Genomic DNA, 23974 nt, shown 5'->3' with positions numbered 1-23974 from the left:
AGTAGAAGCAAAATAACCCTGTTTATAAAGTAATACATTTTCTTGTTTCTAGTTTTGTTATGATGTAAAAAAAAATTTTGCTTTGAAAACCCAGAAAGTTTTACTATTTACATTCTAATGGGGTTTTTTTCCTTCAGATATTTTTTTTCTGTCAGTTTCCTACATGAAATCACTAACTTTGTTAAATGCAGGAAACTGTAAGATTTTAATGTCTCTGTAAATCAAGTATTATTTACTTTCTATCCTACTAAAACTAAACTAATTTTAAATATGCAGAAACACTCATATCAATAATGACAATTAATCAATAATCTGTTCAAATATTTAAATTAACTTGTTTTAAAAAATTCTGAAAATTACTATCCAACAGATAGATTTAACGGTTACAAAAATCAAATCTTGTCTCAAAACTAATGGTTGAATGATGGTTTGACTAATTTGGATACTTTTTGATAGTTTGAACGGGGGAAAATATTGAGATTTATGAAGCAAAGATAATATTTTTTTAACAGCAAATGTTGAATGCATACCTCTGTCAAGAAGCAAATAAATTAAAAATATATACAGCATACATTTTAAAATAGTTAAGATTTCATGCTTTCTAAAAAAGTATGTCTATTAAAAATCTGTTTTTTCGTTTGTAAAAAAAATCAATTGTCTCAGAAAAAAAGAGAAAAGATTTTTTTTTTTCGCCATCTCAACATTTCCGGAAATTTTGTGTCTCTATGCTAAACAAGTAAAAATGAAAAAAAAAAATGAAAATGAAGCAATACTTTGAAGCTATTATTCCTAACCGCTCTATTCACTCGATTTTAACCTAATGCTAGAGATTGGTTGCAAGTCTTTCCACGCCATAACCTTGAAGACCTCAGATTTGGACAAAATTCTGTACATTTTGGTCAATCCCTATTAGATATGAGCCCAGGTAAGGGGTTTGACTACATGGACCTCAGTTTGGCTACAATGGGGGTCTAAAGTTGCCAGTTTGACTCTAGAAGTGCAATGGAGTTTTCTTTGGAGCTACTTTTTTCTTTTTTTAGTGAATAACTACGCTGGAGACATATGACATCTCATTGAATATGAGAGTGCCGACAAACTGGTAGCTACCAGTTTGATGGAATTTTCAGCTTCAATGAGATGATATGTATCTCCAGTTCGGTTATTCACTAATCCAGACTGGTGAGTTCAAAACAAGGACGGAACTACAATCGCTGGGCATGATAACCGGTTTGTCAGTATACTGCACGTATCGCTAAAGCTATTCAGCATTAGCGAATTGCCAAAAGCGCAAGTTAGGATCAAAATTGAATATGGCAGTTAGAATTTCATGCAATACATGCTTAATAAGCTTATTAATTAATTCAGGACTTCTGTTGGTCCAAGAATTTCAGATTTTTCATTAGAAACATAAGTTTGTCTGTATTGTTTGGTGTCAATCTGTTTGTTATCTGTGTACACTTGTTTAGCCCTATTAAACAATCGTTCTGAGGTAACTGAACTTGGTGGAGCACTTAAATACCTCAAAACAAGAGGTTTCAATCGGGAAAACTCTTCAGAATGATGTTTCCACCATGAAATTGGATTGTCACTCCTCTTAATAAGAGGAAGACTAAAATATTTTGATAGTTCCTGCCTTACAACTTCGTTTTCAGCATTTGCTGTTCTTTGGACTTCTTTGTCTGAGTCTTTCTGCTGTTCAACTTTTGGGTTTTCTGCAAATTTAGTAAAACAGCTCCAAATGTCTTAGTAAACTTCCTCTTCAAAGCTTTTATCAATGATTTGGTCTTTTGTGGCCACGAACTCACTTTTGTCCTGTTTCTGAACAAGTTTCTTTTAGTATGAAATTTGTCACTTTATTAACATCCTATAAAAAACAGGATTTGAACTGGGGATTAAGTGGTAGCCATACAAAAAAGCTTTTCTTTCTGAACATTTATTTTCTCACCATTTCAAAATGTGTTTGCGACTGCGATTTTAAGAGGTTGTTGTTTGTATTTCCTCTTCTTTTTGTCTTTTCGATAAATATGAATTGAGGGTGACCACAGCTGGTATTACAAAGGATATTACTTTAAATATTTTAACTTAATTTTTTTTAAAAAGCTGAAAAAAATCATATTTTAATCGGAAACTGAAAAAAATCAAAACATTCGGAAAGCTTCCATGCCCAGTACAAAGTTGATGGTACAGACGAATTTTGCTTTAGAATCAGAAATTAATAAAGGAAACATGAAAAGTTATTACAATCATCCAAAACGTTTAACAAAAATTGAAAATTTTTAATTAAGCCCCCCCCTCATTAACACTGGATAACCACCCCAACAGTACTGGATAACCATCCGGATATCCTGTCCGAAGGGGGACGGCCGGATCGGATATCGCCGGATACCAGATATAAAAAAAAAACCTACCGGATAGGTCGGATACCAGATAGCTACCGGATATCCGGTGCATCCCTAAATATTATGTAAAGATACAAGTAAATTTTAATCATATTGGAATAATAATGCAATCATGATAATATCGGAGTGATTGCAAAGGTTTAATCTCCAGCTGTACAAACATGTCTCGAGGCATAAGACATTTGGTCATTACAAAGGTTATTATCTTTAGTTATCTCAATTAATTTGTAGCAACTAAGAGATTAAATGAATTACGTGTATGGACCAATTCTCAAAGTTATAAAGCTTTATGCGCTGGTCATTACCCGATCTTTGCTTTTATAGTTACCATGGTTGAATATTTTATACTTAAATAACTTTAATTATCATTTGACATTTATGCATAAACTCGGACATTACGTTCAATGATATAACTATTTTTATTATTATTTATACCTTATTTGCATCACAATGAAAAGAAATAAATATAGGTTTAATATCTATGCAAAGAAATTTTCAAAACGTTATTAAAAACAAATGAAAATGCGATACTTATTCAATAACAAGTCATGAGTGAAAAAAAACGAATAATTTTATTTCTTTTAAGAAAAAAAAAGGATTAATTCTGATGCAAATAATGGTATTCAATGTTAGTCTCGATTTAAAATAACTAAATCAGGAGACGTATTTTTCTGGTTAGGAAATATTCTGGCATTTATATAGATTTTTATATTTATTTTTAGTTGTTGCGAAAACTCGGACAGAAGTTTTAATGCTGATTTAGAGTGGAGGAGAGGTTTATAAAACATGAAATACTTAGAGAAGTAATAGACAGTTTATAAATTAAAAAAAAAAAAAATCTTAAATAAAATCCATGGTTACTCAAATCATTTAAAACTTCCCCCGAGTTCGACAAAATGTGATATTTTTGACCAACTACAGCATATTTTCATGTTTAACCCATGCACTTGAATTTTATCTCTATATTATGTTTTGTTTTAGATTAAATCTTCCATCTTTTCTTTACACCTAAAACTGCTTTCAAAACCAACCAACGAAATGGCGAAAAATCACATTGCTATTTTACAGCAAATTCTATCCCATGCTTATTATTTTGCATAAACCCGTGCTTTAATATATTGAAATCTAAAATATATAATTTTTCCGGAAGAAGGACGACTTAGAAGTGAAATTTTGGGGTTTTATTGAACTGTCATTGCTCATCGTTACATGACTGATCCTCTAACAATCTCTCTGCACTTTTCAGATCGCCAATATGTCGAAAGAAAGAAGGAATTAGTGATAAAAGATTGAAAATGGATAGCTGTCATGAGAGATTTCTCTTCAAAGAAATGGGACGAATATTCTATATCATATTGAAATTCACTCCTATTAAGTGGATCCGTTTCCCCATTTTTTATTTTGCTTTAAGTGATTTCTGTTTAAATAAGATTGAAAAAAATGACAATTACTTCCCAATTAAGCAGCAATGTAGTCGAAACCTTTTTTAAACTACTAGAGGACTCCACCGCCTGCTCGCTGACACACACCAACCGCCGAAGATTGCTTCGCAATCTTAATCGATTCGCAAAGATTTAAATCATCAATTAGAAACGAACAGATTAAAAATGCATTATGAGTTCCCTTTGGAACAAAAAATACTGCTACCCAGGTTTCAAAATAACTTGTGCCAACTTGCTGAGCCGTAAGGGTTATGGGACTCCTGAGCATTGCAAAACTGCAGTTTTGTGCGTTTGAAAAGTCACTTTCATACTCGTGGCCTCTAGTAATATATTTTGCTCTTTAGCTCGGAGCATGAATTGAGTTGAGCCTAAGATTTTCCCTTAAAATCGAAACTGTTAAAATTTGTGAATAAGGAAGAAGAATCGACGACGACGACAAACGAATCTAAAAGACGTTACTATGGCAACGCCAAATAAAACATCAATAACTTGAACAGAGATGAGATTTTTCGAACTTGATCAAAACGGCTTGTAACTTTTTTCCTTTGGAGACAGAAGCTTAGTTTTTGAACTATGGGTCGAGTTGGATCTGGAGTATAAAAAGCCGCTCTTTCCAGTAATGTCAAAAAGAAAACTGTTGGATAATTCCTTCCCTTTTTACTGGTAGATTCAATGAAGAATGTAGTGCCTAAATTTCAGCTGAGCCTAAAAAAATCGAGCTAAAAAAGCAATTTACTCTCGCCGTATTTAAGTTACAGCATTGAAACAATTTGTGTAGAAAGTGGAGAATTCCACTCTTTTCAAAGATATATAATATTAATATGTGCAAGTAATTCTCACCCCTTTAATCAGCAATTAACGCGAAATTTGAGCTTAAAAAATTAATTACAAAAAAAAATTCGAAATTTAAAAAACAAAACCCCAAATGCAAACCACCGGGGTTCGAAGTAATTTTGTACGAAATTTCAAAACTGTAGGTGCAGTGGGGTCTCCTGGACGCAGGCCCGCCACAGATTTTCTTCCAGAATTTCTTTGACCTTAATTTTTTTTAATATAAGAGATATGCTTTTCGCAGTCACGAGTGTGTGTGGGTGCAGGCGTGCGGGTTTATGTGTAAATAGGATATGGACGCCAACCGCCCGACAGGAGTGGCGTCCAGGTAAGACTGTAGTTAGGATTTTGTTTGGGGGCCGGGGGTCATAAGGTTTTGACAAAAAGACGAAAAAGTCACCTGTTGCTATATTTTTTGAAGCATACTGCGCACAGATAGACAGACGGCATTTAAAGGGGGGGGAGGCAAAACAGAAAAATTTTAAATTTTCAGGATGAAAACGGGCAGGAAGCCGGCATTTTTGGTTTTTTTTTTTTTTTTTTTTTTTTAATTCTTTTCTTTTGAACAGCAATTTTACTGAATTACCAAGAGTTACAGTTACTTTATCAAAATGTGAGCAAATGTTTCCTCAGATAATTTAAATTTATTACTACAATATCATTTAATAAAAATTTCAATAATTGACAAGTTCTTTTTGGTTCAGAAAAAGATGGATTGTCCGAAAGGATGTGGTGTCGTGAATGTCGCAATTGCGAGAGATACCAATGACAAAAGGACTTTTAATTGGCCCTCAAGTTTGACATGAAATAGTAATATGTACTACCAATCACTTTTAATGAGCTCTGAGGGTCAAGAGCGGCTAACTGATTATTTGTAAGGGAAATCCATACCTAGGAGTATTCTTCGAAATACATGCCAAACTGACATTGCATTCGCTATCTAATTTTAGACACAATTTCAAAAGACATTTTTAAAACAACGCAATTTCAGGCTATATTGGGTATCGAAGCAAGCAAAAGGGTATAGCTTGCGCGGCGCTCCCCTGAAGCCATGAAAACGCATTCGGGACTATCCCTGGAAATTTTTGTTATTGAAGTTTTAAAAATCGATAAGGGAGAAGAGAAGGTTCAGGGGTTTTCGAATTTTTGACAATACGATTTTAAAAACGCCATTACAAATACTCTTTGGGTGAATTTACGGGATGGAGATGGAAGATTTGGAAGACCCTTCTTTACACATATTCTAAAGTTCTCTTTGGCAAACAGAAGGGAAGGAAAGAGGTTCAAAAGGAAAAACTGTTTGCAATTGAAGTCCAAGAAATTAGATTTTCCATAATGTTTGCTACGACGGCATAAGAGGCGGGTAAACGGCTGCTGTGCTCCCGTAAATTTTCGAAATCAAAATTCTGAAAATGCAATTTTAAGGACCTTTAGTGATATTGGAGAGGGTAGCAGGTATCGGGGACTCTGACCTGAACATTTTTCAAAAGTATGAGTTTAAAAACGCAGTTAAGAACTCTTTTTGTTGTTTTCAGATGGGTAAAACCCAAACCCCTTTTGTGATCAGCAATAAATGTTTTCATCGCAACCCTTAAACTTGCTGCCTTTAGTCAGAAGTTACTACCACTGCATGATCTGACTCTCATGGCCATTCAGCGGTCAAAAAATGAATGGGAGGTGTATGAGATTGAAGGCTTCTTTTTTATATTCCATGTGTCTTAAATACAGAGGCTTCTACTCCAGAAAGTTTGAGGATTTGTAGTCTTGAAAATGCATTTTTGACGATTTTTGTTGATGTCAGAGGGAGAAGAGCTGTGAGGGTGTTCCCCTGTCCATTTTTCGAAACCATTCGTCCATTGATGATCATTAACCTTAACATTAAAATTCAGAGTATCTGCTAAATAAATTGAATTTGCTATTCTAACAAAATTAGAACTTTGCAAAATCTGAAAACAATGCTTGAAGTAATCACTGGAAGTTCTGCTTATAATATCAAAAGCTAATAAAAATAATATTAGTTTAACCTCATTAATTATCAAGAATCATGGGAAACTCAAATTTTCGTGATAATGCCATTCTAAACTATATTGCAACACCTCCCCAAGTCTCCATAAATAGATAAAACTTTACTATTCAACAAGGGGTTATACATGATGGTCTTGGATTTTTTTAATTTAACGTATGTTAAAATTCATAAAAAATTAAGAAATCCTTTTTTATTTTGGTTTTGCCCAAAAAAATTAATTTTCAGAGATACAGGCCGACAAAGATGGCGGTCCTGTCATGATTTGTCACTTGGGATTTCCGTTAAAATCTTAAAGTACATTATTTCAGGAACGGTTGAACATATTTTGCTGAGATTTGTTTTATTTAAAAGGATATTCTTTCTTGTTTAAAAACATATGCAACATTTTGAAATATGAGATTTAGTTTTTTCCCCACTGTCTTTTGAAGAAAAAATGTTTAAAATTTTTTTTCAATTTTTATCAAAAGTGTCAATTTTAAAATTTTTCATTTTTTACAGTTTATTAGTACTATTGAGTACTACGTTCCTTGAAAAGGAGAGCTTTCACTTTTTCGTTTAACAGATTTTAGATGCATTTGAAAAATTGATTGTTTTTTAGGGAACTCTTTACGTAATGGTAAACTTGAAAATTCAAAAAAAAAAAAAAAAATCGCAACAAGTGGCCAGAAAACACTTTTAATTACGTTATAAAGCGAAATTTTCATTTTGAGTCTCTACTTTATCCAGGAGTTTTATTTTTTATGAAAACAAGAACGCGGTCTCCAGTCGATTCGCTGTATTTCCAAAAGGCAATCTATCAGCGCAGCGCGGAAAGAATCGTTAAGCTCATTGCCATCTTGTTCTCACTAAATTCAATATCCTGAATAAAATCGCGACTCAAAATAAAAGTTTCGCTATATGATTGAATTAAAAGTGTTTTCTGGCTACTTGCTGCGAAAAAGAATGAATTTTCAGGTCTACCTTTGCGTAAAGAGTTCCTTAAAAGAAACCCTCATTTTTTCAAATGCTTCGAAAATCTAAAACGAAAAAGTGGAAGCTCTCCTTTTCAGGCAACGTAGTACTCAGTGGTACTAATAAACTGTAAAAAATAAAAATTTTTAAAATTGAAATTTTTGAGAAAAATAAAAAAGATTATTCAATTATTTCAAACTTTTTTTTTTCAAAAGACTGGAAAAAACTAAAGCACATATTTTAAAATGTTGCACATGTTTTTAAGCAAGAAAGAATATCCTTTTAAATAAAACAAACCGCAACAAATTGCGTTGTACCGTGCTTGAGATAATGTATTTTAAAGATTTTGACGAAAATCCAAAGTGAGAAATCATGACAGGACCGCCATCTTTGGCGGCCTGTATCTCGGCCCAGTAATTTTTTTGGGCAAAACAAAAAAAAAAAGGATTTCTGAATTTTTTATGAATTTTAACATATGTTAAACTCAAAAAAATCCAAGAACATCATATTGCACCCCTTGTTGAATTGACATGATTCTACCATATTAATCATGATCCCAATCCATGTCGCAAGTTATAAAAACTCAATTTTCAACAGTCAGAACTTACCTAATTAAGTTAGGACTAAATGTATTCTCTACATTATGTCATAAGTTATTAAAATCGTTACTTTTACACCTACTTTCTTGCTTTTGCTTTTATCTTCCTTTTGAACATTTCCTGACAAAAGAAAAAAAAGTTATTTAGAGTCACTCTTAATGCATCATATTATTCACCAACCCATTTATCAGAGAATTAAGTTAAACAATGTTGCATAAGCTACATTGGTCATAAATTTTTGTAGATTTTCGTTTGGTTGCTAATTTTTTAAAATATTTTGAGTATTTTTATGAAATAATCTTTCTGAAAAATTGATATTAGAGAACTAGATCGCATATAATTTCCCTCTTGTGTTTTTTAAAAAAAATGGCCTTTTTTTTCCTTAAAAAATTTTTTTTAAAGTTTTTTTAGGCAAAGAAATATACTTTCAAAACTTCAATTTAATATCTAGTTATGATTAACGAAACGCTCGGTGTGCAATACTTGAATGACAGTAATCTGTGGGGACATTTTGATTGGTCGTACGTTAGAGAGTGAAGAAAAATAAACTTTCAAACACAATAGAATGGCTGAAATCGGTTCAGTTATCAAAAAACGCTAAATACTAAATTACTGAAGTGAAGAGAATCAATTGCTTCTAGTGCATAAAACTTATTCTTATATCATTCTGAGGGTGAGTTAAAATTTGTAAAAACTATCCAAATCATCCTGAAAGTGGGTTTAAAAACCCAAAACACATTTTCAATTGCCCATCCATCATAGCGGACCTCTTCAAAATAGACCTGAACTTCACAAAGGGAATGCTCTACACAAACGACGCTGATGAAGTCACTAAAGCCTCGAAACTTACGGCTCAATTTGACTCTTTTTTTTTTTTTTTTTTTGTTCTATTGCATTTTATTTTGTACTTGCCATACGACTACAACAACAGCGGGTTTAAAAGGCTTTTTTTCATTGGGTTTTTTTTAACCTTTTTTTTTTTCCAAAAGTATATATATATCGATATGACTTACAACAAACCTTTTAATACACTGAGGAAGAAAATTTTTGTTGCAGATTTTATTTCTGGTAGTTTCCGCTTATGCTCTTTTTCACCTTAAAGAACAAAATACCTTCTTCGTTTCAAGACCAAGACGATGATCAATACCTCCAGACAAAGACATTAGAAAGCCACGCGTTATCTCAAAGATGCCAGTAGCTTTTACTACCAAAAGTTCTGATACTGATAAGAAAATATTTTACGGGCGATTTCAAAGGCGCTTTTTGTCACTTTAAAATTCTTGATCTTCAGAAACAATAAACGATGGCAAGACAAAAATTGGTGGAAACGGTGATGATTACGAGGATGATAGTGGTTTATCTTAAAGTGAAGATGACGTGAGGGAGAACATAAAGATACTGCCTGGAAGTCCCAGTATCAAAAGAGAATGGATGAAAAAAACAAGTTATTTTAGAGGAATATTTGATTTTGAAATGTCAACACACAAAGCATTTTTGGGAACGACGACACTAAAATATTTGACATTTATTATATAACGCTACTGCATCCCAAAAAACTTTTCTTAGACGAGGGGTTCAAATCGTTTCTTTCATTATTTGGGTAGAAAACCTGCGCATTGGTACAACCTTCAACGCAATGAAAGATTTAAATATATGAAAAGACTTCAATTGCAATAACCTTTATTCTTTCAGTGCATAAAACGAAAACGTATAACTGCAAGATAGGAGCCTGGAATATGTATCTGCAATGATTATCTTAATACCTTCAATTCAAATTATTCACGACATATGATTTTTAGTGATGTAATTTGATGTTGAGTAAACGAACTAATAAGGATAAATTATTTAGGTATCATAAACTTTAGAAAAAAACACAATGCAAAGTGCGCAAGGGAATTGTAACGACTCTGGTTAGCAACTATATCTACATAAAACAAAGAACAGGTACTACAACAAACACAAAGTAGAGAATAACAAACTATTTTATTCAAAAATACAGACAACAATGTACTTACACTGCTGGAATTCTTACTCCATCTATTGAAATATACCTATTGAAAGCCAACGTGTTAAACGCTGCTTGTACAAGCACTTTTTCAGCAATTATTCAACTGTAATAGTTTCTAGGCATTTCAGCTTTTTAAAACAGCCAGCTCCATTTCGCAATTGTTCTGTAAATCCTATTAAATTTATGCAATTACCCTGAAAGCATATTTGCCCGCGAGGAAGGTAAAAATACTCTTCACTTACGGGTTCTTCGTAAATTCAATCATACAATTAATGTGAAAGTTTTATTTGTTGAATACATTATAATAATTAAATTACGGGTAACTTAAAATATCTAAAATCTAATTTCGTCAAAGGAAATCTGTAAAAAAAATTGGTCTTCATTAATTTACTTTGTATTTTATAAATACATCCATTAGGTACGTAAATTCAATTTTCTTCTGAAACCGAGAAACTATTTGCATTGTTTGCACTTTTCTCTAGCTAACAATTTAATGAAATTTCATTTCCTGCTACTAAACTGTACTGTAAAGTAAAAACAAGAAGACTGACACAGAAGATTTTAAAATGAACGAAAATAATTTGCTTATGGTTTTTTTTTTTTTTTTTTTTTTTTTTTTTTTTTTTGATTGAATTACTTTTTTTTTCGTTGCTTTCTCAAATAAAACAAGTTTGCTATTGGGGCACAAGTTAGTGCCTAATCACAAAAATTGCTCTTTTACCGTAAAATGGACAGGAAAACAAGGTACGACATTATCACGCTACGGACGCCGTGCATTTTATTTATTTATTTTTTTTTTTTTTTTTTTTTTTTTTTTGCAAAATACTGGTTTTTTTTGACGTTAATCTGCACAGACACATTATAACTTGCTTTTGAAAATGGATATTACTCAAAAAAAAAAAGCGAACTAAGATCGTTGCTTTGCATGAACATACATCCATGACTCAAAGAGGCATTGCCAAGGAGTGTAATGTAAGTTTGGCAGCTGTCAATAAAATTTTAAAGCAAAAAAGAGATACTGGGACGATTGAGGTGAACAGGAAAGGAAAATGTGGGAGAAAAAGAAAAACAACAGCAAGGGATGAAGCTTTTTTGATTAGAAAAAGTAAATTAAACCCTAGGAAAACCAGCCAGGAACTTCAGCAAGATTTAGCACACGCTGGAGTTGTTGTTCACGATTCAACCGTAAGAAAACGTCTTATTGAAGGTGGAAGAATATCAATTAGACCTCAAAAGAAGCAGTTACTGACAGCTGCTATGATGAAAGAGCGATTTGCTTGGGCAAAAAATATGTTATCTGGACTGTTGTTGACTGGAGGAAAGTTTTATTTTCAGATGAGAGTCATTTTTTGGTACATCGGCAACGATCTCGTTACGTCAGAAGAAGTGTCAACGAAAAACTCACAGCGGCACATGTTGATCAAACAGTTAAACATCCGTCAAAGAAGATGTTTAGTGGCTGTTTTTCTTATAAAGGTACCGGATGCCTTTTGCCAATCGAAGGCATGATGCACTCCCAAAAATATAGAGACTTGTTAGACCAGAGATTGAAAGTGGAACTCGAAAAAGTTGATGTAAGCAATGAAGCAATTTTTCAGCAAGACTCGTCTCCGAGTCACGTGTCCAAGATTATGCGGAAATTTTTCAAGGAGAAAAAAATTTCATGCCTAGAATGTCCAGGAAATTCACCGGATATTAATCCTATAGAAAATTTTCGGGCTATAGTGAAAGCTAGGCTTCGCAAAATTAATTGCACCTCACAAACAAAATTGATAGAAGCTGTTATCCAGATATGGTTTCGAGATCAGCAAATATCAGAAAACTAAGAAACTTGTTGATTCCATGCCAAAACGTGTTCGAGATATTATTAAAGTCAAGGGAGGACACATTTCAAATTAAAATAATAAATATGTATTTTTTTTTTTTTTTTTTGATTAAAGAAATATATAAACGAAAAATGAGTTTTTTTCATTTGTGTTCACATTAATTCGCACACTACTGTATATATTTTTAAGAATCTTCAACGATTGACTCGGTGAGTATTTTGCTAGTCAAAAACTAATGTCCACATCTGCGCCCTGTCGTGACAGGTAAACTTTATTAAAAAACAACAATCAAAGAAGATATTGGAAAGAAATTTCTGGCTTAGCTAATCATGCAAGCATTTTCACTAGTACAGGAGGAATTTTCGCACTCAGATAGGAAGTTCTTGCAAATCATGATGAAAATATAAATTACAGAAAATAGCAAAATCATTTTTCTTTGAAATGTTTTTGTACACATCTACGACACAGTGCAATTCGAATGGCATAAATTTTCTTTCCCTTGTTTAATAACTGGCACTTAAAGCGAAGGCGTAGCTGTTAGGCTGCGCCTTCATTACGCCTGTGAAGGCGTTAATGTTCACCTGCAGCTAGATTGAAAGGCATTGTGGGACGGACGAGTAAATTGAACCGTCGACCAGAAATATAACATACCAATACATCAAATACGAGTTATCTCATTGAGAGTTTAGGTAAATTATTTTCAGAAGCAAGATAATAATGGGGCACACTTTAATCCTCTGCCGCTCGCCGTGACTCTGAGGTGGCATCAAATTTCATCATTGAATTTGTCAATAGGAGCGTTAATCTTTCGTTGACCACTGTGAGCCACAGAGCGATGCAATGCGACTTTACAATTGGGTTGCTATTTGTGATACAAATTAATACTTCAGTCACAAAATCACAAACATGGTTTATCCAAAAATTAAGAACCAAAAGTAGTACATCCATGGAATAAAAAAAAATACTTATTTTCCCTTTTCTTATCTTCGCTAATACATGATAACATCCCACTAATGTATCTCCTGTTATTGTTACTAAATAAGAAGCAGTAGGGTTTTTTTTTTAAACAATTTCGTAGAAACATCATTTTACTTTCCGTAAAAATCTATTTCTCTCGGATGAAACTGAAAAAGAGTTTTGTAACATTCGAGTTCCTGTCAAATACGCCAAACTCAGGATATGTTCGTGACAAATGGTCTTCATTTTTTTGTTTAAAAGAAACAGTGGGAATCTTTCTTCAAGAACTAAATGTAAAAAATCGACGTTGATTTTTTTCTGTTTTTTTATTTAATTTTTGCGTGTGAAAAATATTTTTTAAGACTTTGCTATAATGATTTATCTATATGTGTTTAAATGCAAAGAAAATGTATGTCATTTTTATGAAATAATATTCATTTTTGAAACATTACTTTTCTTAAACTCCCTTTAAAATCAATTCTGATTCCCTCAGCTAGGAATGTTTTTTTTTTTTTTAAATATAAATTGTAGTTTAAGGACTTTCCTTTTTTCCAGTCATGTAACGAATTGAGGTTGGATCAGAAACTATACTTTATAGAAGGCTGCTTGCCTACATGACTATTAAATTAGCCATACGAAAGGGAAAATCAAATACTTTAATAATCATTCAGAGAGACTTTAAGTCACAATTTCTCAATTTTGAACTTCCCCCTTTGTAAATTTAACTTTTCACTTCTGTACGCATTCTTCCATGGCCTCTTGTATTAATTTTTCTTTTTTGACACTCTTCAACTGAATTCTTTGAATTTAGAACAAATTCTGCTTCAACAGCAGGACACACAGAGTCATAGTATTCACTGAAATAATTTTGTCAAAATTATTTATTTTCCAACATACTGACTTGGACTGTGATGGATGTAGCGTATCGCAAATGTCGTAATTGCGAGGGACCCCCATAACCATAGGGGCCCTTAAGGGATAGAAAAATGCACGTGATGAATTTTGTATGTTGTGCTGTGATAGACAAAAGAGACCCAAAAGGGCATTGTGATTGGCCCCAAGACCCGTTAATCCACCACTGGTCATGAACAGGTTGAAAAAGAAACCATGCTACTTAATGCATGGATTTTTTTTTCGATTGGGTTTTACAGAGTCAACAATTTGCGATAACAAACCGCAAACACTAGCTGAACGTAAAATATTGAAATTAAGTTGTTATGCTTTAAAATATCTTCAAATGTTCTTATCCAAGTGTTCACAGTACGTAGCTTCGCTGCGGTGGCCTTTTGGCCGACATCACTTTGCAAATTAATCTCAGCTTTTCTATTTCATAGAAACATCAAGGTTCTTGAACACTTGATAAGTGCTTAAAGATTGCTCATTTAAAAATAAGTTTAAATTTCTCATCTCAAAGTTTAATATACAACTTTCGATGGGACCACTCGTTAGTACTTCTTTCAGGGGAAACATTTTTTTAATTTTCTAGTAAAATAATATCATAAATTCATTTTTAATTCAAACCTGCTGAAAAATAAAGAAAATGAATGACTTCCGCTCTTTTAATATCATTGTTTTATGCTGTTTTTAAGGGAACATGTTTTTGGAAGATAAAAGAAAATGGTGCGAAAGAAAATTAATTGAATTCTTCTGTTTCTCGGAAATACGCTTAATTAATTTATTTTACTACTTTCTTCACATCGTTACGTACTTCGGTTTTTGTTCTTGCTTGCTCTTCTTTAAGATTAACTAGAGTTAAAAGATAAGCAACAAAACTCTCGTGTGCTCTTGTATATTTTATCAGCTTGCAAAATATTTAATTAATACATTTGAAGTGAATTTTTTTAAAAATAACTGCATCGATAATGTTGTAATTATGTTAATATACATCTTGTTTAAAGAAATAATTTCATATTAACTGTTATATTTCTACATAAAATGTATTTAAAGCATCATTAAAAAACAAATTGAGCTTAAAGTGACAAGTTATCTTCCGTAAGAGCGTAAACCCAGCCCTTAACAAGAAACTCAAACGAAGAGAAAAGATGATCGATTCTAAATTTATCTCTTTATATTTCACGTTTTTTTTTTTATTTTTATTTTTCATTTATTTATTTATTTATTTATTTTATTTATTTATTTATTTTTTTTTTTGTTATTTCGAACAAATTTGAAATTTAAAAAAGGAAATTACGTTTACTTTAAATATTATCAATGCAATACAAAACAAAGTACTAGTTTTATACGAAAAAAAACTATAAACAACACTTAAGCAGTACATTTTTTGTGGAAATAAATGCTGTTTTAAGTACAATTGTCAAAACTAGGATTTGAGATAGCCCATACGAAATGCTCTTAAAAATGTGATGAAACCTTTTTAAGTGGCTACTTGAAATCAGCTTTCTGTACCACTAAAGTATGCATAGTAAATTTAAAAAGCGCATGTTCGAAAAAAACTTGTACTCGAGTGTAATTTTAAAAAACTTAAATATCCTATATTATCAACTTTGTTTTTTGTGGACAGTGTTCTTTAGCAGCATATTGTGTTTTTGAATTGGTTTTGATTGCCAAAAAAGCATAAACTTTGTTTCTAAATGTACTTTTATTTTTCATTGACGAGTATAACTCATTTAAAGCGAGAATATAATGTATTTCATTTTATTTATTTATTTAATTATTTCCCTCTAAATTATGGTTGCACCGATGAACGATTTGGACGAGTACTGATCACCAATTAATCGGAAAAAGGTAATCTATCGAAGCCGATAAATAATAAAAATTATAATGATATTAATTTTTGGTGCTAAAATTTATCCACCAGATTTTTTTCCCCCTACACATTTGGCTCATCAAAATTACTCAGTTGTTTGGCTATTTTCGTGTGCTATTTTTTCCTCCATTACCATATTTTTTTTTATAAATTATGTTTTAAAATTTATTCAAGTTCTGTAGACCAATTTTCTTATTATAAATAAAATTATATTATTTTGTTAACTAGGTATGCAAATGGAAATATTTAGTTAGTAGAACGTTGTTTTAAGACATTTTTTGTTTAGCATCATTTTTTTACTGTTAGTAACCTTTTAATGCAAGCCTTTTATCTTGACGGAAATCATGAGGCAATTTTAAAGCACGATGCTAAACGTAGGGTGTGGAGAAAAATATTGATGCTTACATGAAGTATGTGCAGCACATCTCGTGTATGTGTCAACATTTTTTTCGCATGTATATATGTATATGATAGGTGTACTGATCAATGTAAAACAGAAAATTAAACTAAAAAAAATAATATAGCTTCAAATGCTCATTTTTTTATAAATCAAACGTATTTCATAATGCTAAAATTTTAATTAAATTAAAAGGTAGTGATTTCAAAGGACAATTATAAGATGCATGTTGTAATTGTATGCCTAAACAATTAATGTAGTAACTGAATAACAAAAAACAAATTGTAACCGAATATTCCAGCACTTGTTTTGGGAGAGAATCCCAACTACTCCATTTCTACTTTTTTTGGAATAAAAAGCATTCATTGAAGCAGTGAGAAGTAAAGGGATATAAGTGGACTTTCTAAAGTTTAAAGTAAAACGCTTTTCAGTTTCAGATCCTCAGGTAGGCTTTTATTGAAATTTTTTTCTCAACCATGCTGTATAACAACACCCACCAGAGCTACTAGTACAATTTCTTGCCCTGAAACATATGATAGGCTCTTCTAACAATTGTACTGATTATCTCCAAAGTTTTTATTTAGGCCATCCCTTTGCTTCTCACCGCCTCAGTTCAATAAATATCTTTCACAGTGAATGATTTAACCTTTTTTATTTCTATATTTCTATTATTATTATTATTAGTTTGTAATGACATGTTATCGCTTGTTGAAAGAACTTACATTTATTTATTGTTTGTGAACTCATTCGGCATTGTTTCTAGTTCTGAGAATTCTAAAAGTAGTTTTAATTCATAATATGTTTTGGCCGATTATAAATATTCGGGAAAGTAATGAATTATGGGCGATTACCGATTAATTGGCGAATTCCAACAACAATTTTTAATTTTTCAGTTAATGTCAGTAAAAATCACTCACAGTGAATGGCGTAAGGTTTACGAGGTTCAAACTCTAAATAACCGCGTTAACTACTTACTTTTCAACCCGGTAAATCCCCGCTCTGACTCCGCAAAAAACCAGACTGAAAAATTCCCCGTTTCCATGTAAAAAGAGGTTCTCCCATTCTACCAGAGAAAGCGGTTTTTACCCAGCATCCTTAGCGGCTAGTAGACGAACTTGTTTCGCGTAATGCATTCCGGGTAAAAACACTGCTTTCACTCCAGAAGCTAGCAGGAGTAGAAAGATTCCACATAAAACCCGCTAATAACCGGAATGCGGTGAAAAGCTGGTTTTTTGCGGGGTCGAAAGTGTCCGCGGAAACAGCCCTAATGAAGTTTACCCACATATTCTGAATCATTCACAATTTATGCAGTGTAAAGCAAAGGAGTATAAGTGAATAATTTAAAAATTGGATGCTAACCAGTACAAATGGTAGAAGACCCTCTCCTCTGTTTTGGGGGAAACAGGGAGTATGATTTTAAAAAAAAACTCAATACCAAAGCCCACCTAGGATCTGAACCTTAAACACGTTTTCTAAAAACTTTAAAACGTCCATTTACATCCCTTTGCATCTCACAACCTCAATTGTTCTCGAAACTTGATTTAGAAATTATTTTTCGAAAAACCCAACATTTATGATTCTTTTTATTTTTGTCCTCCTTTTTTTTCCACTGACTTACTGTGCCAATGGTGAAGAAGTTGACTACACGACACAACACTCCACGGTCCTCCCTTACCTATCTCTTACTTTACCTTATCACAAACATGTGGTGTAACCGTTTGGATGAGTCATCAAAACAGCTCTTTTTTTCTGATCTGTACCAGGAGCCAAGCAACTCCAGATTCCAGCACTCAAGAAGTATTTATTAAAAGCGAGAACTCGGAAGAATTTGATTATGACAAATTTAATGTACACCAGTCGCCATAAGGCAGAGTTTCCTCTTTATGTTTTACTAGTGGTACCCGCACGGCTTTGCCCGTAATAGAAAAATTAAAAGGTCTTTTGGCTCGCCTGTATATTTACAAATAATGTAAGGTGAATTTTCTCGCCAATTGGCTTGTGCCCATGTTACGGTTCCACGTTATGATAATTTCGTAATTTACTCGTCCATTTTATGATAGTTTTGTTCTTAAAATTGGAATAGAAAAAGAACCACATTGAATTTTCAAAAAAAAAAAAACGCTTCGAGGTGCACACCCCCATACTACAAACTAACTTTGTGCCAAATTTCGTGAAAATCGGCCGAACGGTCTAGGCGCTATGCGCGTCACAGAGATCCAGACATCCTAGTAATAAAGATTATAATGTATGTTGTTGCTCCCACTTCAGTTTAATAACTTTATTGGACAAAAAAGCGTTTTGTTCTGCGTTGTTTAGAATAACCCTTATGAAAGTAGAAATCGACATCATTGTATTAAAAGCTTCCAGAGCAATGAAAGTAATAGCAAATGAGAAAACCCATTCGTTAACTATAATCCAATAACAAACATTGCTACCATTCAATAACTCATTTTCTTAGCTATGTGTTTTTTAATGAAACTTCCGAAAAGCTACGAAATGACATGTAATTAGACACAAAATGAGCTTGTCTCTATTCAAATAGAGAAACGTGATAATTTTTTCTTCTTTTACTTCTTCGGCTTTTGCACTGATTTTTAATTACCTAAATGACAAATACCAGTACCTTAAAAATTGCGGGTCATTTTATGTACTTAAATGTTTAAATTATTGTCTTAATTCCTATATACAAATAATTTTGTGCCATAAGCATCCATAAGCATCCAGTCCCTGTCATCACTTTGAACCTTGACATCTTGCATTCAAACTACGGGAGGGCGGCCCAAAGCGGGTAGGTCACCCAAAACGCGTAAGCGGGTAGGCCTTCGTATGTTCCCTCATGGTGTGTGAGCGGCGATGCACACATGTCCTGTTTACCCGAACACCCGAGTTTCAATCAGTCCCATGAAAAGCAGCAGTGAAGCGGCATGACGCAACCAGTCTTTAAAAAAATTATACATTTCTTTTAAAAAATGAAGTTTTTAAACTTAAGATTAGTCAAACACTAGCTTTTTGTTTTAATTGTCAATTATGTTACGTTATTCTGACACCATCCACTTATAAACTACAATAGTAATTCCGTTTTTTTAAATTATTTTAAGGTTATTAATTTTATTAATTTAAAGTTATAATTATTGAAATAAAAAACTTGCTTTTGGTCAAAGCTGGTAGGGCAAAGCGGGTATAGGATTTAGTTATGTTTATTTATAATTTCTTGACACATGTGCTGACTTAGAGTTTCTATTTCAATAAGATAAGTATAACTTTTTTATATATTCTTTATAATGGCAGGTAGCTATTCAACTAATTTAATCATTAATAACTTCACATTTGATTGGCAAATGTACCAAATCACAGTTAGTTAAGCCTACCCGCTTTGGGCCCCCTGTTAGGGCAAAGCGGGTTTTACTACTGTTTGTAATAATTGATAATAAATAAATATTGGGTTTGCAATAATACAAAAATCCCTTTCTATTTTGAAGTCCGAGAACCCTGCCAGGAAATAAAACCGAAATTGTTGCGATAAAAATCCAAAAACTACAATTTTCGAGCGTTCTTCGAAAACCTACCCGCTTTGGACCACCTCCTCTACGTTTTCGCAATCTTATGTGCGATTGAACTCTTTTGGCTCCTTGTTTCTACAAATGATTCTTAACCCGATCATAATTGCAAAAGACATAATTTGAGTTCAAGATCTCCAAATTCAAGCAAATCCCAGAGACTGGATGCTAGATGTTGTGTTCTGGATACTGGATTTTGCTTTCTAAATGCTGTTTCGGTCTAAAGAGGCTTGTATAAAGTAGATAAAGTCGGGTATAAATAAAGCCGACTACAGGGGACATGAACGAGGACGAGGACGGGGAGGAGTGAGCCCAGGAGACCACCCACGAGGGAGGTCGGTGAACCTCAAAAAAGGTAGAACATCAATTAGGGTCAAATTTAAACAATAAGCGATCGTGATTGCTCAAAAAAAGAAAATGTGGACACACTGTCTGCAAGACTTGACTTTGACTTGATTCTCTTAACGCCTAGTGGCGCATGAGGCTGCTAGCGTGGCATTCTATCCCGATCGGTTTAATGCCGCCTCCCTGGCACTCCCCCAGCTTGGCCAACCAAACGCATTTCTTTCTTGTATGACCATCTGACGCCAGGTTAGTTTTGAACGCCAGCGCTTCCTCTTTCCATCAGGAGTCCACGTGAGAGCAGTTCTTGTAGGATCTATTGCCTGCATTCTGAGAACATGTCCTATCCATGACCATCTGCGGTCATGTCCATTTTTTATCAGTGTGGTTAGCGGCTGCAATTTGTACGTTTGTACAGGTCTGAATTCAAAATTTTATATGGCCAGTGTATGTTTAATGTTTTTCTCAGCCTTTTAGTTTGAAAGGCATCAAGCTCTTTTTCTTGCTGTCTAGTTAGTTTCCATATGTTTACAAGAAACAAAGTGCATATTGTATCAGCAGTAATTTTCCGACAGAGTGCGATAATAAAATCATTATTTCTTAAAATTATTGACAAATTTTTAGCATCAAATCTATTTTAGTATAAAATAAGACTGTATTTCTACATTTGTCTAGCATTTTTATTTCTGCAACGCAGCATAACTAACTGAATAATATCAAAAATTTGAAAATATGGTGTAAAACTCTAAAAAAATGCATGTCTACATACAGACTAAAATAAAGTAGCAAATCAGCAAAATCTTATTCTTTCTTCCTTATGCATACTGCTTGAAAAAAAAAGAATTTTCATTGTTATTTTTCTTACTATTATAACAGAAACAGTTACTTTGTTTGCAGTTAATTAGCAACCATTTTGAAAAGTATTTTATCCTAATTAACGAAAAATGGATAATCCCTTTATAAAAACTATTTAATCTCTTTACTTTTTATGATAGCTTGTTTATAAGGCATTTTTTTAAGGTCGAGAACTTTTTAAACAAAATAAAAAAGAAAGACAAATATTTTCATTAAATTTACTTAGCTTTTTAAAAAATTAAGCTTTTTTTTTCAGCAATAATTAACGAAACAAAGTTTTCGCTTAATATCGATTCAGTTTTTTTCCACTGTTTTAGGAATTGTGTTACTTTTCGAAAGTACTCATAACTGTTTTCGTCGGGTCAATTCTTTTGTCATGATTTTATGATTTAGAATGCATATAACGAGTGATAAATTACATGGAAAGCATGAACAAAACTTAATAAAAACATATTTACGTCCAGAATGCTATCAAAACAAGTGATTTGACCATGTATTGACTCTGAAAAACATGTTTACATCCAGCAAACCCCAGTATGAACGTTCAGTACTCAAGCGTAGCTGTCACAAGCAACGTCGTGATATTATATTCGTGTTTATCATCTTAACCGGTGTTTATATTTTTTGCTGCAATAAAATAATTCAAATAAGGCACACCGATTAGAATTCACATTTCAGCATAATTTTACTGTAAAAAAATCCTCATATATATATATATATATATATATATATATATATATATATATATATATATATATAATAGCCAACGATCGAGTAACGCTCCTGACGTCATTAACAAAGAAACTCGCGCCACGGCATGATAATTTGATAATATGTCTTGATAATGCAGGGAAAGGCTCTATTGTGACAAGGCTGAACTGGATCCAGTCACTTAACTGTTTTACTGGTAAGACTGTCATTTCAGGGGGATGAAGAAGCAAAACAGGGGTCGACAATGAATGATATCTACTGGAATTTAGAGTTAATCCACTGGAGTTAGCGTTAAAATTTTAACTATTAAAATATCACCAAATAGGCGCTGGCTTCGTTAAAATGTAGAAGCAATTTTCACCCATCAGATATATATATATATATATATATATAATAGCCAACGATCGAGTAACGCTCCTGACGTCATTAACAAAGAAACTCGCGCCACGGCATGATAATTTGATAATATGTCTTGATAATGCAGGGAAAGGCTCTATTGTGACAAGGCTGAACTGGATCCAGTCACTTAACTGTTTTACTGGTAAGACTGTCATTTCAGGGGGATGAAGAAGCAAAACAGGGGTCGACAATGAATGATATCTACTGGAATTTAGAGTTAATCCACTGGAGTTAGCGTTAAAATTTTAACTATTAAAATATCACCAAATAGGCGCTGGCTTCGTTAAAATGTAGAAGCAATTTTCACCCATCAGATCCTGACGGGCGATTTTCTAGTTGATAATATTGTTAAAATCAGTAGTACTTGGCATACGGAAACAACGTGAATGCTAACGTGTTGGCTAAACGTGAAATATGTTCCTGTTCCTGCATCAAGAATTTTAGGGGATTGAAATGAAAAAAAAGTGAGCCAATTTAGTAAATGAAATTCCCAAGCAGTGTACTAACATGGCACTTTCTAGTTTTTTTTTTTTTTTTTTTTTTGATATGTGTGAAAGAAAGTTTCTACTGCCAAGAGTCAACTGCCAAGAGTGAAACTTTTATTTTTAAAATTACGACTGTTTAGTCATTGGTCGATCTTGCTTACAAATAATTATTACAATTTAGAAGCAGGAGATAACTTCAAGCAAGACATTTTAAATCTATTTTCACGCATGATAGTAATAATTTAAAGAAGGTTATCATTCGAATACACACTAATTAACACAATATGTGTGTGTGTGTGTGTGTCGAGCTAGTCAGGAACTGTCGTAATTTGGTCAAATTAAAATCATGTAAGGAAGAGGAAAACATCCAAAATTACGTGATAAACGTTATTTACAAGTTTTAAACTCCTAAATATTTAGTATCTGCTTAAATGTTTATGGAATTTATAGGGGCTAGTAGAAAAACGATTTATACCAGATAAGTACTTGTAAAGATAAATATTTTCTGTAGATCCATCTCAAGATAATATTCCACCCCACTTAGTTTATTTTTTCTTTTGTCTTTTAATTAAAGAAAATAAATTTCCTTAGTCACTTACCTCAAATTTCTCTACAAAAACATTGCTGCTTTTAGTAGCATTGATGTAGGGTTATTAATATTTTCGATCTTACAGTTTATAAGTCTAAAATAATATATTTCCCATAGAACATTTGAAGGGACCGTTTTTAAGATTTTTAACTTCAATTTATGATTTTCTCATTTCAGTTATTAATATCATAAACTCTAGTTTGAAAGTAAATTTAAGCACACTTTTTATTGTTCTAGAGTGCGTAAAAAGAAGTCGTTGATAAAAGCTAAGGAAACTTTTACTTTTTTTTATATGCGAGAAACATAAGATATGGTTTTTAAAATACATTTCTGGAGGTGTTGTGTGGCGATATGCGGTAGAAGAAATTAGCATAATGGCTTCTCAACCTTTTATCTTTAAAAGATTTGGAATAAATCCAAGCGTAAAATGTATGATAATGCTTTTCATACTTTGTTTCAAAAGAAAAAACCCTATAATATATCAAAAAATAACATTTTTTCGCATCACAATTTAAGCATTTTTTTAGAACAAAAAATAACTTTCAGGTTAAACTTGATCACGGTTTTTTTTTTTTTTTTTTTGAAAGATATGTGTTTTACTTTTTTACTTTTAGAACAAAGTTCATGTCGCTACTCAGTTTTGATGAGTTAAAGATTGAATTAAATGACTTTTTTTGAGTTGAAATCCTCATAGAAAAAGTTGTTGTTTTTTTTACAACTTTTTTTTGAAAATTTACGAAATAACTCTTTTTTTTCTTTTGCACAGATGAACTCTTTAGCTTTATTTATCACAGTGTAAATATTTCAAATCTATTTTATAGTAAGTTACCGCC

General features: G+C 32.5%; 1 protein-coding gene across 1 annotated transcript in view; it reads left to right on the top strand.

Annotated features, from left to right (window-relative positions):
* Positions 1 to 23333, top strand: part of LOC129231616 (2-oxoisovalerate dehydrogenase subunit alpha, mitochondrial-like) — an 81559-nt gene extending 58226 nt beyond the window's left edge. Inside the window, exon 8 of the mRNA XM_054865982.1 lies at positions 23319 to 23333. Within this exon, the coding sequence (XP_054721957.1) occupies positions 23319 to 23333 (15 nt within the window). The remainder of the gene's footprint in view (positions 1 to 23318) is intronic.
* The last annotated feature ends 641 nt before the right edge of the window (positions 23334 to 23974 follow it).

Source organism: Uloborus diversus, chromosome 10, assembly GCF_026930045.1.
Source record: "Uloborus diversus isolate 005 chromosome 10, Udiv.v.3.1, whole genome shotgun sequence".
Lineage (NCBI taxonomy): Eukaryota > Metazoa > Arthropoda > Arachnida > Araneae > Uloboridae > Uloborus > Uloborus diversus.
Note: the sequence above shows the minus strand (reverse complement) of the source record. Positions and strands in the feature narration are given on the sequence as shown.